The 14153-nt window shown below is 40.0% G+C and overlaps 1 protein-coding gene across 10 annotated transcripts in view; it reads left to right on the top strand.

Annotated features, from left to right (window-relative positions):
* Window positions 1–13125, top strand: part of LOC119836103 (rho guanine nucleotide exchange factor 11) — a 148480-nt gene extending 135355 nt beyond the window's left edge. For 9 of the 10 annotated variants that reach the window (XM_038361350.1, XM_038361349.1, XM_038361347.1 and 6 more), the window contains 18 exons: window positions 2366–2469; window positions 2773–2889; window positions 3052–3293; window positions 3370–3554; window positions 3789–4001; window positions 4466–4613; window positions 4731–4843; window positions 5216–5329; window positions 5764–5855; window positions 6320–6587; window positions 6948–7084; window positions 7965–8105; window positions 8538–8624; window positions 9038–9157; window positions 9350–9526; window positions 9783–9956; window positions 10828–10886; window positions 11136–13125. In XM_038361350.1, the coding sequence (XP_038217278.1) occupies window positions 2366–2469; window positions 2773–2889; window positions 3052–3293; window positions 3370–3554; window positions 3789–4001; window positions 4466–4613; window positions 4731–4843; window positions 5216–5329; window positions 5764–5855; window positions 6320–6587; window positions 6948–7084; window positions 7965–8105; window positions 8538–8624; window positions 9038–9157; window positions 9350–9526; window positions 9783–9956; window positions 10828–10886; window positions 11136–11159 (2515 nt within the window). In that variant the 3' untranslated portion in view covers window positions 11160–13125. The remainder of the gene's footprint in view (window positions 1–2365; window positions 2470–2772; window positions 2890–3051; window positions 3294–3369; window positions 3555–3788; window positions 4002–4465; window positions 4614–4730; window positions 4844–5215; window positions 5330–5763; window positions 5856–6319; window positions 6588–6947; window positions 7085–7964; window positions 8106–8537; window positions 8625–9037; window positions 9158–9349; window positions 9527–9782; window positions 9957–10827; window positions 10887–11135) is intronic. The other variant, XM_038361346.1, reaches the window with a different exon arrangement.
* The last annotated feature ends 1028 nt before the right edge of the window (window positions 13126–14153 follow it).

Raw genomic sequence — 14153 nt, 5'->3', positions numbered from 1 at the left:
CATACTCTACTCTGGACATATCTACAGAGATACGAACTTCTATGAATCTACATCCGGCTATTCGTCAAACAGTAAAATCTATTTAAGACATCACTTTTGCAGTGGCGTATATATATCTAGAAGCTGAACCAATAAATTGTCTATCAATCACAATCGTAAATCCCCGTCGAGGCGTTCAAGGATAATAATTAAATATATTGCAATTTGATCATGCGTTATTTATGGATGTACACCACTTGTGTATGATTCGGCTTCACGCGGACGACGTCACGTTGTTTTCAATTATTGCGGAGGTTGTGAAAAATTCTATGTTAAAATACATGTTGAATTTTGTCAAACATAAACATCGATTGTTTTAAAAGGCGGCTCTTATATACAATACAATGAATTCAAAATTTATCGAGAAGATTATATAATAGAGTTTAACTCTATATCTATCTAACTATAGTTAAGTAAACAACTAGCCTAGCTAGCTAGTTGTTTTATGAAGAACTTTATAAATAAAGTTGGCATACCTAATTTAGTAACGTTAGATTTTAAAAGGATTAAAAATGCAACACCTGTATATTTATTTTAATAGTTTATTATTATTATTTTACGATGACTATTAGGACGATGAGGATTATTTAGGATGATGATACGAAATAATGACGTACCACTATTGATCTTAATATAATGTAAAAGAATCGCGATTCGAAGCCGCCACATCGCGTCGTGCTGTCAAAAAGTACACGGACTTTGCACAAGCAGTATCAGATGTACGCGCACGCGTCGTATCGCGTTCCGGATTTAGTGTAACAACTTCCCCCACATGTTTGTAACTCGCTTCCTCCGACCTTTGATTCTGTGTCTAATTATACGCATTTCTATTGTTTTCTCGGAATGAGCTCGGAGTGCGATGTGCGGTTGAGACTTTGCATCGGTTTCATTCAAGGCGATGGCGCTGATGAATGAATGGGCTCGTGGATTTTTGGGAAGCGTTTGATTTTGTTTGTAGTTGTATGATGTGATGATTTGGATGTATGGTTGTGTGGGTTTGTTGGGAGGTATTATTGTTCGAGAGCGGATTAATTTAGGTGGTATAATGACTGAATTAATACTTCCTCGTTGAATTGAAGGCAATAGAATGTTAATGGTATTTCTAGGAATGTTTGTATTACACACAATAGTTTATTTACATTAAACCACTACAAAGTTTTACGATAGGTGTAGCTAATGATATTCATTTTTTGACATAAACTCTGGAAAAAGAAGCATTCTTAAGTCAAAATCTAATAAAGCAAAACATCTATGGTTTCTGAAATTTCAAGTTGATTTATTCGTAAGTTGTGAAAATAAAACGTGTGTGTATGTGTAATACATACGTACACCTTGGTTGGGATTTTAGGCACCAAAATAAACCTCTCATTATTGAAACGTCACTTAAATTTCGCACAACAGTCCAAAACAAACATTTCTCTTGCACAGGTATTTCCCAAATTGAGGAAGGTTTTTTATAGAACCCGTAGAATATTCCAACGTTTGTGGCAACAAATAGCCTTTGAACGAAGACTTTAATCGATTTATGTAAATAGACAACCAGCTTCGTTGATTTTCCTTTTGACTTGAGATATTATTACAATTATTCAAATTAGGTAAATCACATCACAAATACTCAACGTTACTTGATCGAAGTGAGTGGAATCTTTTGACACACACGTATAAACAACTGAGCATAACTACGCAATTCCTGCGAACACCGCGCTGGGTTGGTAGACTTCACTTATGAGCCACATTCCTAGAATACTTGATCACATGAGTTACGAAATAATGTCAGTTGCTGCCGTATATCTGTTAAATAATCCCTGGAAGGGGAACGCAATGTCATATATTGGTTTACTCAATCATCTGCTGGCTTCGATTGCCGTAGTTGAGATCTTTGCTAGTGGTTCAAATGCTTTCGACGGTCTTTGCAGTCGACATTTGGATGCAAGTAGCCGGACAGAGTTATAAGCAACTCATTATTTTCTATGTATCTTCGTTTTGTTTTTTACAAATTGTTATTACATTAAATGTGCGCTTTAGTTTAACTGTATGTACAATAAATAAGGTATGTCTGAATAAAGTATGTCCATTGATGGTTGAATGAAGTATGATGTATTGAAGTCGGGCAAGAATCCTGAATGGTAACTTTTCTCTTTTTTAAATAAAAAAAAAAAATATATATTTATTATATTAAATATATATTTTTTTTTAAACAAGACGCTCGAATGTAAGTGGTAAGTCTCAAGAAAAATTTAGCTGTAGATTCTGCTTTGTACATGTAAGACACCATTCATGGGTCAGATTGTATTTCTTTTTAAAAACACATCACTTTGTTTTACAGTGACTTGGAGCCAGGTGCGGCGACAGCGCCTTCCGGCAGCTCGAGCAGTTCGAGTTTGTCGTCTAGAAGCAACGAGAGCAACACCGTCGCAGCCGAGCAACAAGGTGACTTGTTTAATCTTTTCGATAGATGCTGGAATGATATACTGTGTAACTTGGGTCCATGGTAGTCCTTTGACTCTTATCGAAGAAAAAGTTTAATACACAAGTTTATTTTAGAAGTGAAAACTGAGACAATATTTGGGGTACAAGATTGTGTTATAAACAGTTTAAAATTAAGTAATTTTTTCTAGTTTTAAATGAAAAAAATCAAACTATCGGAAATGTCTAGAACTGTTGGTTATACCAAAAATTTCAGTTTGCAGCATATTTATAGTAGGGAATACAATGAATAATGTATGATCGCAGACTGGTCGGAGGAGGAGGAGCCGCTGGCGGCGCAGTGGGCCGACAGCCTGCCGCCCGCCGTGCGCGACAGCGTGCTGCTGTGCGCCAGGCTCAGGAAGCGGCAGGAGGTCATACACGGTCAGCACTGTCAATTTATACATTTTTTTTTGATTGTCGGGAGATTTTGAATACATTTTCAATATAAAACAAACTAACATTAAAATCGGCGCCTTTTTTCACATCTAACAATATTTTAAACATGAAATGCGACTTATGGAGAGATTGCGAATGTGCCGGCAGAGCTGATCGTGTCGGAGGGGTCGCACGTGCGCTGGCTGAAGGTGCTGGGCGGCGACTTCCTGCGGCCGCTGGAGCGGCAGCCGGCGCTGCTGCCGGCGGAGGAGCTGCGCGCGCTGTTCCCCAACCTGCCGGCCGTGCGCGAGCGCCACGCGCGCCTCTACGCCGAGCTGCGCGCCGCCCGCGCCGCCGCGCCGCGCCTGCTCGTGCCCGTGCGCGCCGTCGCCGACGTGCTGCTCAGCACGGTGAGCCCTCGCCCCGCCCCACCCCCACCCCTCGCCCCCCCTCCGCCCAGCTGTACCACTGTCCGCGTGTCCCCAGCTCGGCGAGCCGGGCTACGCGGGCTGCCTGGCGCGCTTCTGCCGCGGGCAGCGCATGGCGCTGGAGGCGCTGCGCGAGCGCCGCCGCAAGAACAAGGAGCTGCACCAGTTCCTCGCCGGCCGCGAGCAGCTGCCGCGCTGCGGCCGCCTGCAGCTGCGCGACCTGCTCGCCTGCGTCTGGCAGAGGTGACCGTCCCTCATACGTACATTAACATAAAACAAATTATTGATATGTCGAAATCGTGTTAATAACAAAAAAGCTGATTTTTCTGTCAAGCGTCGACGTCACATAATCGTCGAAAAAAGGGAAGGGAAAATATGAAGCCTGAAACCACTTTGAACATTGAAGTATGATTAAACACAAAATACCAATTCATTGTCCAAAACGGGAACTAACGCACCATATGCATATCCTTGCAGATTAACAAAATACCAGCTGCTGCTCGAAAGCATCCTGAAGACGGTGGTGGAAGAGGAGGTAACGCCGGAAGCGGCCGCCGCCGGCGCCGCGGCTGCGGGCGCGGACGGCGAGAGCGCGGAGGACATCGCGCAGCTGCGGCGCGCGCTGGCCACCGCCAAGGAAGTGCTGCACACTGTCGATACGGCTATCAGAACTGCGGAGAACGAGCACAGGTGATTGGTTGGCTTTATGTCTTGTTGAGGAGAGGAATAATCCTAAATATGTACTGCTATAGATATTACTGAATAAAGAATGAACTTGAAAAGTGTAGTTAACGATATTATCCTTTATTAGCTGGTTCAAATCCGGCTCGAAGGACCACGAAATTCACGAGCCCTTTGCTGTCTTGCGTAAATTTAAAATTTAATTATAATTGAACTATGAATGTTAGATAGATTATTCATACATCAATTACAATCCAATTTTAAGATCTGATAGTTTCTTGCTGATCTAACTGAAAGGTACCAAGTAACGGACACTGTAATGTAAATGGGTGTCCCGCAAGGTTCTGTTTTAGGTTTGTTTTACTTTGTAAAAGCTTATTTGGTACTTTGATAAAGTTATATTAAACAAAAAATTTTATTTATAATTCACACACACCAATTCGAATATTGATGAGGATTTCTCCCGATTCCAGACTAAAGACGATCCAGAGCAAGCTGGAGGTGCGCGCGCCCGTGGGCGGCGAGTGGGAGGAGCTGCGCCGCCTCGACCTCACCGCGCACGCGCTGCGCATGGAGGGCGAGCTGCTGCTGCGCACCGACGCCAAGAAGTGCGGCGTGCGCGTGAGTGCCGCATACGTCATACATTACGTCAATTCTAACCTTAATGATGATCACAAATGTCCATACGCAAAAAGTCTCCAGAAGACATAAAAACATAATGCGTCTCCAATGTTCCAGGCCCTGATGCTGGAAGACAGCCTGGTGTTGCTGCAGCGCGAGGCGGACCGGTTCCTACTGAAACCCATCGCTCAGCCCTCGCAGAATACGCTGCTGTCGCCGCTTATTAAATGGTGAGAATTAAAAAATGGAAGAAAAATAATACCAAAAACGTATTGGGTAACATGGTAAAGATACAAATGCAGACAATGTATGTTTTATTATCAACTAGACACTTCGCCCCGCTCCGCCCGAATATCAAGATTCTATGACCCAAGTCAGCTCATACCCTCTTTGTATACCAAATTTCATCAAAATCCGTTCAGTAGTTTCAGCGCGATTGACGGACAAACACCCAAACAAACTTTCACATTTATAATATTGGTGTGATAATGTGATTTTGGTCCAATATAAACATAACTGATAGATAAACATCGTGTATATTCCCAATTAGTACAGTAGGGATGTTGTTATAAATCCATTGCAATTTGCACCTTACGCCACAGGGACAAGGTGCTGTTCCGGCCGAACGCCGCGATGCGCAACACTTTCTTCCTGATGAACATCAACGGGATACAGATGCACGAGCTGTCCGCCAACACCGCCGCCGAATACGCCACGTGAGTTGTCCTCTACGCCGGCTCGCTGCCGCGGCTTCGCTCGTGCAAACATTAACTCAAACAGTGTCCCATAAATGGTATAATTTTCGAGTAAATGCCAGTTTAGGCGAACTTTTCAAAAATCTTGAAACGCCTGCATGGATATGATTATCATAAACGAAGAACTGAACCGACTTCAAATTGTCAGAACTGTACCAAACTTTAATTTTTAACCTAACCGGCACCAGCTATGAAATGAAAAAGAATCATCAAATTCATTCAAAAATCTACTTTTAAGCCGTTTGTGGGTCAAAAATTCTATCCATAAACTATTTGTGGGTCATCAAAAAAATATATGCAATTTAACACAATAATCGCACAAACGAAACGTGACGTGACGTGGAGACATAAGAAAGAGACAGTAAAATAACAAGTGCGGTCTCTGCACTCTGCAGGTGGGTGCGGCTCATACAGGAGTCGCCGCTGGCGCGCCTCGCCGAGACCAAGAGCGCCGCGCACCAGCACACGCGCTCCGCCGACGACTCGGGTGAGTGGTGTCCTTGTGTTGTGGATACACATTATGAACAAGTTTATATCATTTTTTTTTAATTCTCTCGGTAATGACACTTAGAAATTTGCCTTGTGGTTTTGTTTGATTGCGTTAGAATTTGATTACATTAGAGTGAATGATATCTGTTGCAATCTAACTTGTAACTTTTAACAGTGAAATGTGTCATATGTGGAATTAAATATGGATGGACATACTTTTTATTTACACACACACACACACACACATTCGCATATAAACATCCGAACACGCAATCAAGCACGCATGTACGCTCGCCCGCACACTCGCACGAATACACACAAATACAATTATTGTAATTATTTATTTATACAAAAGTTATTCAGTAGTCGGACAACGATTGATCTTCGAAGAAAATACAGACAAGAATTTTTTATTTATAGTATAAGCCGTATAACTACATACATTGAATTCAAATTTTGCAGGCATTAACGTGTCCAGAAATCCGTCTGATGCATCAGAGAAGTCGACGTCGAGCGCGCCGCCCGACGACGCGGGCGACAGCGATAGGGAGAAGTTGGACAAGTTGGACAAACTGGACAAAATGGACAAAAGCGACAAGGAAGCGGAGAAGGAGAGCCAGGAGAGGAGCTCGCTGGAGAGGGAGAAGGCGTCGATGGAGGGAGAGGAGGTGAAGGGAGAGCGAGAGCGCTCGGCGTCGGAGGATAAAGATGATAGTGAAGACAAGCACAGGTGGGCATCGGAAGTCTTTATTGTGTTATGGCATAGTATTTATATGTATTCAAAGTCACTGGAGTCTCGATAATATTTCTGTTACGAATAAAACTCATCATCATTATCTAGTTCTTAATACAATTAAATAAAATATGTCTCTGGATAAAACGTGATTTTAGAATGTAAAATGTATTAGTATGAATAATTAAATTGAAAAGTAATTTGTTGGAAATTTAAATTGAAATTTGGCATTGATATAAATTATAATCTGTATTAGCCTGTTGCGACCTGTTGTTTTTATCCGGATGACCACGCGTGTTACAACTAGTTCGTAAATAATGATTTGCGTGTTCAAATAATTACGTAACAATATAACAGAAGGCGCGCGACGGTTGGCCGCATCACGACGCACATTCCGGAGCCCGATGGCGAAGCCCTGGAAGAGAGCGACGCGTTGGTGATCCGCCCTCCGCTGCGGGACGTGCCCACCGCGCAGCGCGTGCTGTCGCATAGCGGTGAGCCGCCACTTTGTGCTTCATTTTAATTATTTGTTATGAATAAGCTAAAACATACTTTTGCTCCATTCAATTAGAAACTTTTAGGAGCATGGCAAGAAACTCAGTATATGCTCTCTAATTTTATATATATTTTTTTGTATTTCGTTTCTGTCCTATCGAGATTTTTTTCTTATTTGTTCGATTTTGACGTGACAACGTCTTAAATTAGGTTGCGGCTCGGAGTCACTCATGAAAAAGTGTAACGCCCGGTAACGTTACGATGAGTCACCGAACTATGATCGGTCCGCCGCGCGCGCAGCACTAGAGAATTAGGCGCATTGCATCGGCGCGTGCTTGTGTCTCTGTCTCTGTCTTTTTACTAAACAAAATATATTTTCTATAGTTAAAATTTGTGTAATTCTTATTTTCATTCAATTCCTTGTTCCTATTGTGCAATTTAATAATATTCATATCAATAAATATTCTACCGAGAAAAAGACGTTGTCACGTAAAATGTTCGCCCGTAAAACCGACTTTACAGGCAACCATTTTTTAATTATCTGCAATATTATATTATTATCTCGCTACGGATACGCTTATACTGAACCGATGGTATGAAATTCGGTGCAGAGGTAAGTTTCAACCTGACAAAGGATATGGGTTTATCTTGAAATCTCACGGGAACAGTAACTGTAGCGACACGTTCTACAATCGCGCAAGCGAAACGTTTTCGCTACAGAGCATATATACCACTTTCCAACATTCTTCGATCCTCCTTTTTACCAATAGAGGGATTCCACCTTCATCCCTCCACTGTAACTGCGCGAGTTTCGTATATAGAAAAAAAGAAAGAATATGTATCGGCGGATGAAATAAAGTAATAAAAATGTGTGTGCAGAGCGGCTGCGGCGGCTGGACGCGGCCATCGCGCGCGCGCTGAGCGCCAAGAGCGCCGTGGTGGGCGAGCTGCTGGGCCTGCCGCCGCGAGCCTTCGCGCACCTCGCCGAGCTCGCCGTCGCCGACACGCTGGGCCACGACGGTACGCGCCCACGCGCCCGCGCGCCCACGCGCCCACGCGCCCATGCGCCCACGCGCCCACACTGTACAGAAACAAACCTCTCTCTTTCTCTAATTTGAGTCGATGCAATAATGTATTGCTCACCTGCAAACCTTCGAAGTTATAACTAAATGTAAAGTGTCAGTGAGTAGAATGAGAGAGAACGAAGTGTAATTTAATTAATGGAAATTGGTATACACCAAATTTTATGAATAAATGGATTTTAATGATGTTTTCTTTGAAGTTCTCCACATTTCAAACTAAAATATTATTTGTAAATAAAACAAAAGTATAGAAATTTCATTTGAATACGTACGTCGGTTTAAATATAGATATATATTCCCTTCATACGCCAAAATAGAAAACTACTGTGTATTCAAACAAATAGAAAATTACAAAATTCATGTTTTACAGATCTTAGTGGTGATCTTAGACCAAACGAGATGTCGGTGGAAAGCGAGCCAGACATACACCAGCTGTTGTTGGCTGCGCAAGCGCAAGGTGAGCCTTATTTCATATTATGTGTTTTAAACATTAAGAGCAACCTGAGCAACCAAAGAGACCTAACGTTTATAGATTTTCTATAAACGTTAGGTCTCTTTGTATATAATCAATTCCTTTGAAGCTTTCTATCTTGCTTACATAAAATGATTCATCTGATTAAAAAAGATTATCACCAAATCAATTGTATCAAATATGTAAACATATACGTAATTCGTACTTTTAGCCTACACAAAGTGGACATTGATTTTAATACACGTTGTTCTTGAAGCAAATTTGAGCAATAACCGCTACGGAGTCCCTTGGCGTTTCTTATATATACCGATACTAAAGCAGAGTATACATTGTTTATCTCAATTTGAATAACATGTAAATATATTATATAATAATAACATAATACATAACCATTGCAGCAAATCAATTGACGGAGATGCTAAGCAGTGCGCTGTCGATAAGCGAAGCGACCGCGATGCGGGTGCGCAGCGGCCGCTGCGACTCGTGTCGCGCAAGAGACGCCAGATTTAATTCGAGTGGTGAGTGCAACTTAATTTTTTTATCTTAATAATTGAACAAAACTTTTAATTATTGCAATCTTGAACATGTCGTTGTAGAAAGAACCCATATTAAATTGAATTATCATTTTAAGTATAAATTACTGTCTATCTAAGCTATTTCGACATTTTCACGTGGAAAGTACATAGTCTAACATTGGATAAATCTCACAGAAGCGCCAGACACGTCAATGTCGATGGATGAGATCGCTGACGGCGAGTTTCCCAGAGAGAATAATAAGTTGAACCAGTCGCAGTCGCAGCCGCAGTCGCAGTCGCTCGACGCGTCGTTCGACATGTTGCCCGACGCGTCGCAAGAGATACAAGAACCTGACATTGACAGTTATTTAGGTATGTCTTTGTTTGTCAGTATAAGATTGGAAATTGTGTCTTTATTTGATTACGAGTATGACTTTGGAATTATGGAATGAAGAATTTCAGATGTTTTATTAATGTGTTGCGCCAGTACGTATCTCGAATGGACGAATGGATATAAATTATGATCGATTTAATGGAGTCTATTTCATGTATGCAGGCTGTTATGTCAGTGTTATACTCGTATATTATGATATTTTGAAATGAAATGGAAATGTCTGTCTGCGCGCAGCGGCGGACGGGGCCGGGGCGGCGGCGCTGGCGGCGCGGCTGGCGGGCGTGTCGGGCGGGCTGCAGGCGGCGCTGGGCCGGCTGGTGGCGGCGCTGCCCGCGCTGCACGCGCAGCGCGCCGCGCTCCGCCACGAGCTGGCGCTCAGCCGCGAGCGCGAGCAGCGCGCCCGCGCCGGTCAGTGCTGCGCCCGCCTGCACATGCACATCCACCAGACACTGCACACACAGACGAGACGCTACGCATGCACATGGCACTGCACATCGACCAGACACTACACATACACGTGACACTAAACATGGACCAGACACTTCACTTACCTGACATTAAACGTGAATCGGACACCACACAAAGATTGGACAGTACACATGAATCAGACACTACTCCACATAGACATCAAAACGTACACGAACATGCTCACGCACACAACACGAGAGAAACGGCGCGCACACAAGCATTTACATCGCCACACACTGACACACTATACTCGTACGCACACACGTAAACGCGCACCCATGGACGCACACACAACCGAGACACGTACATACGCCGATACACACAACGCACACACTTGCACACGTTGCCGCACTCTCACATCTTACATGCGTCCGTACACGCACACACACCCTGTAGAATTTAACTACATTCCTAATTAATATAATATATTGCACAAACTTTAGAACCGCAATGATATAAAGCATATGAGTTCCGTTTTCATATATCAATTCAAATGTTAATACATTTAGTACAAGATTTTACCATCATAAATAAAACGATTTTATTGTCTTCCAATTTGAATTTAACCGATTTCTTTTTGATTTGATTTAGTAGACCGATTTCGAATAATCGATTGGAATGTAGATTTTTTTTATTTAAACTTAATTGATTCTATTGTTATAGTGTGTTTTTAATATTTAACTACGCAATTATTATAAATTTTCTCCTAATTATCCACTTACTTAAACAAAAGGTCGTAATGCACCGTCTAATATTGTTATATCTAGTTTAAAGTGAACACAATTTAGAATAATTTTTTGTTGCATCTCAGATAAACGAATGACGGAGGAGATGTCGATCCTTAAGGACGGCGTGGACCAATCAATACAGGTTTGTTTTTATTTATATTCTGGCACCCACTGACTAATTACAAAAATAAATAATACAAATAAATTTCTTCAGGTGATGTTCTCATGTATAATACGTTTTGCGTTTTGAAAATATTAAAAAACTCAATTTCTTGTAATTAATTTGATTCTTACAACTTCTTATTTTAGACATATATGTATTACATTAAATTATAATAAATAAAAAAAGGGGAAAAAATTGTTTATCGAAAGAAACAACTCCTTTCCGCAGGACCAACCGAGCAACGGCGGCTGACTTCGCGAGCGGAGACCAAACAAACGCTAAGCTGACGATATTCCGACCAAAAAGCTGGTCTCGGACATTTGTGTATAACGCCATCTCGCGGACAAACAAACAAACAAAGAAACATTTCAATTCCACCAGACACAACAACGGGACAAGAGCCGATATCGAATAATCGATCGGATTGTATATTTTGTAATAATTATTATTATTATTTTGTTACCCTTTTTGTAAGTAATGCGTAGTATTAAATATATCATATTCCATACGTAAGTTGTGATGATAACTTGTATAGAGAAAAATCGAAACGTTTATTATTCTGTCTCGCAATTTTTTGTTTAAGTTATAAATTTTGTAAATAATGTCGTGTTTTTTTATTCGTTTTAATTGGACAGCCGCGTGTATAGCTTCGATCGGAAAGTATTATTGGACAATATGAGATACAATATATAAATACTATTTATCGTAGGGGCTTTGCTATTCCATTCGGATTGAAAATCATGTAACGCAATCGAGTTTTGTAGTCATTTTTATCGGTATACAATTTGTAGTCACTTGTATACATCGTCCGTCACTTGTATACAATGTTTCGACGCTTGTATACCATATTTTGAGAGCGGTATACACATTTCTGACACATTTATAACTCGGTGCGCCCCCGAATTGACTTTGAACGGCTGTAATTCCATAAATGAAACTTTGTTACGTCGATAGTTTAAGTTTGAAGTGCCCACAACACAGTACCTTTAATATGCCATATTCTGTTAATAAAGTTATGAGCTGTTTGATTTTTAATAAAAATTTTATGTTAAATGCGTAGTTTGTTGTCCCATTGTAGTAGTTCAAGTTGGCTTCTATGATAACTGTTTTACCAGCTGCACTAAATTTGTCAAGGTTTTTTCTTAAATTAAACAGTAAGTTAGAGATTTGAGTCTCTTCAACCGTTATTAGAGAAATGTTTGGAAATTGCACACAGATTGTGTTTAATGTTATTTTTTATTCGGGAATGAACAGCTTGTGAGGATTAAATAAGATATATATATATATATATATGTGTAACTCGGAGCGCGGTGACGCCGCGCCCGACAGAGATATATTTTGTACCGTAGGCTAGTTTCACACCAAAAACCATCCATTTTTTAACACTTTTTAGGCTCTGCGCACATTTTCAGTTTATGCGATTTTTATTAAATCTATATTTAGCATTGTCACTTTTGGACTATTCAATTTTAAATCGATCTATAAAATTAATTATGGATAGTTAGGGGAATATGTTCTTAGAACTAGTTATAAATACACACCGGCGACTTAAAAGTCGCAGATCCTGTACACGTAGGCGACTTATTAAATATTTAAATGTCGTTTAGCAAAATTATTCAATACTTGTTGATTATAATGCGTAATTTATATTATTCGTGGCTTAGAATTGAATTCTATTTAAATTTGTCGTCGTTGGATTGGGGATGTGCGTAGAGACGCTTGCACGAGCTTTATATACGTATTGGGCTTTTATAAATATTGTATTTTGTACACTCGAATATATATCTTACATGTTAACTAAATTTCGGGCTTAGCGCATGTGTAGCGACGCTGAAAATTAGATTTTTCATAAAACAAATAAAATAAATTCGTGCATTTCTAAGAATTTTACTCATATTTTGAGGCTCTTTATTGCAACTAGATCAAATTAACTGAAAGTTAAATTTTGGTATTTTTTGACCGACTTATAGTCGCACGGTGTGCGCTAAGCCTTAGGTGTATGTAGGAAAAATTTAATCTATATTAATCATTCCCTTATTGAATATTACTTTTTGATGTATTTATTAAATATAAATTGTTATGCTTCTATCGGTTTAGGCTTCAGTGTATTCACCGTGTTTGTATGTATGACCGTCGCAACCTACATGCACCTCGCAAGCGCTTTCACAATAAACAAATGTACTAAATATTAGTAGTACCAATAAATACCGTTAAATTATATCGACTTTTATTTCTGATCCTTGACAAATAACTTATTTCGTTTTAGACATCATTGGCTGTGCCCCGCGGTTTCAGTTACGCCGTATCTGATGTTATATAGCTTATAGTAATGATTTGTTCCTAAGATTTGCGTGTACATACAGACAAACACTTCAAATTTGTATAAGTATAGATCAATCAAATCTATACTTGTACAAATTTGAAGTGTTTGCTGTATCAATGTCTGTATCAAATACAACACACACACATAAACACAAAATCGCATAATAATCAATCTAGCCGTTATGGAGGAGTATGGTTACAAGCATGTCGCCCAGCGCGGCGACGGCTGGGCTTGTTATGAAATTGTGCTAAATATATGCAGGAGAAGGGAAAACGCCACAACATTAGAAAAATATTATTCATTATATATTTATTGTCTTCCCCCTAATTCTTTTTATCAGCAGTTTGACATTAACAGAGTTACTAGCAATGCCTACAAATTCATTAAAATTATATCACAGAAATGAAAAAAACTTTATCCTTTTCCTCACCCTTCCCAGTCCATCCATTCCCATTGTCTATGTATTTCTTTTCCTTTCCATCCCTTAAAAGGGGGTAACGCATTTGCTGAGATCTGCAAATGTTCACGGGTTGTGGATAAGATAAAACACTATTGTGTAAACAAGCCGCACAGTAAACTATTTTTACTTTCGTTTTTTTTTTTTTTTTTTGTGTTTGTTCTTTTTTGTTAGTTTTTATTCTAGATATTAGTTATAAATTATTTATGGAGATATATATATATATATATTTTTTTTGGTACTTAAGGTTTTTGTGTATGTGCGGTGCTGTGTGTTTATAGACAATAAATTTATTTCTTTCTTTCTTTCTTTCTTAAAAAAATAAGTGTCTATGGCCTACGTAATCCTAACAACGTGGGTTATTTCGAAACGATAGGTCATGCACCTCAAGCTTACATCAGAGGTGTTAACTAATGGTAATCATTTTTTCTGTAAGGTTAACACGTATCGTTCCAGCATTTAATTC

This window comes from Zerene cesonia, chromosome 22 (assembly GCF_012273895.1).
Source record: "Zerene cesonia ecotype Mississippi chromosome 22, Zerene_cesonia_1.1, whole genome shotgun sequence".
NCBI classification, from domain to species: Eukaryota; Metazoa; Arthropoda; class Insecta; order Lepidoptera; family Pieridae; genus Zerene; species Zerene cesonia.
Note: the sequence above shows the minus strand (reverse complement) of the source record. Positions and strands in the feature narration are given on the sequence as shown.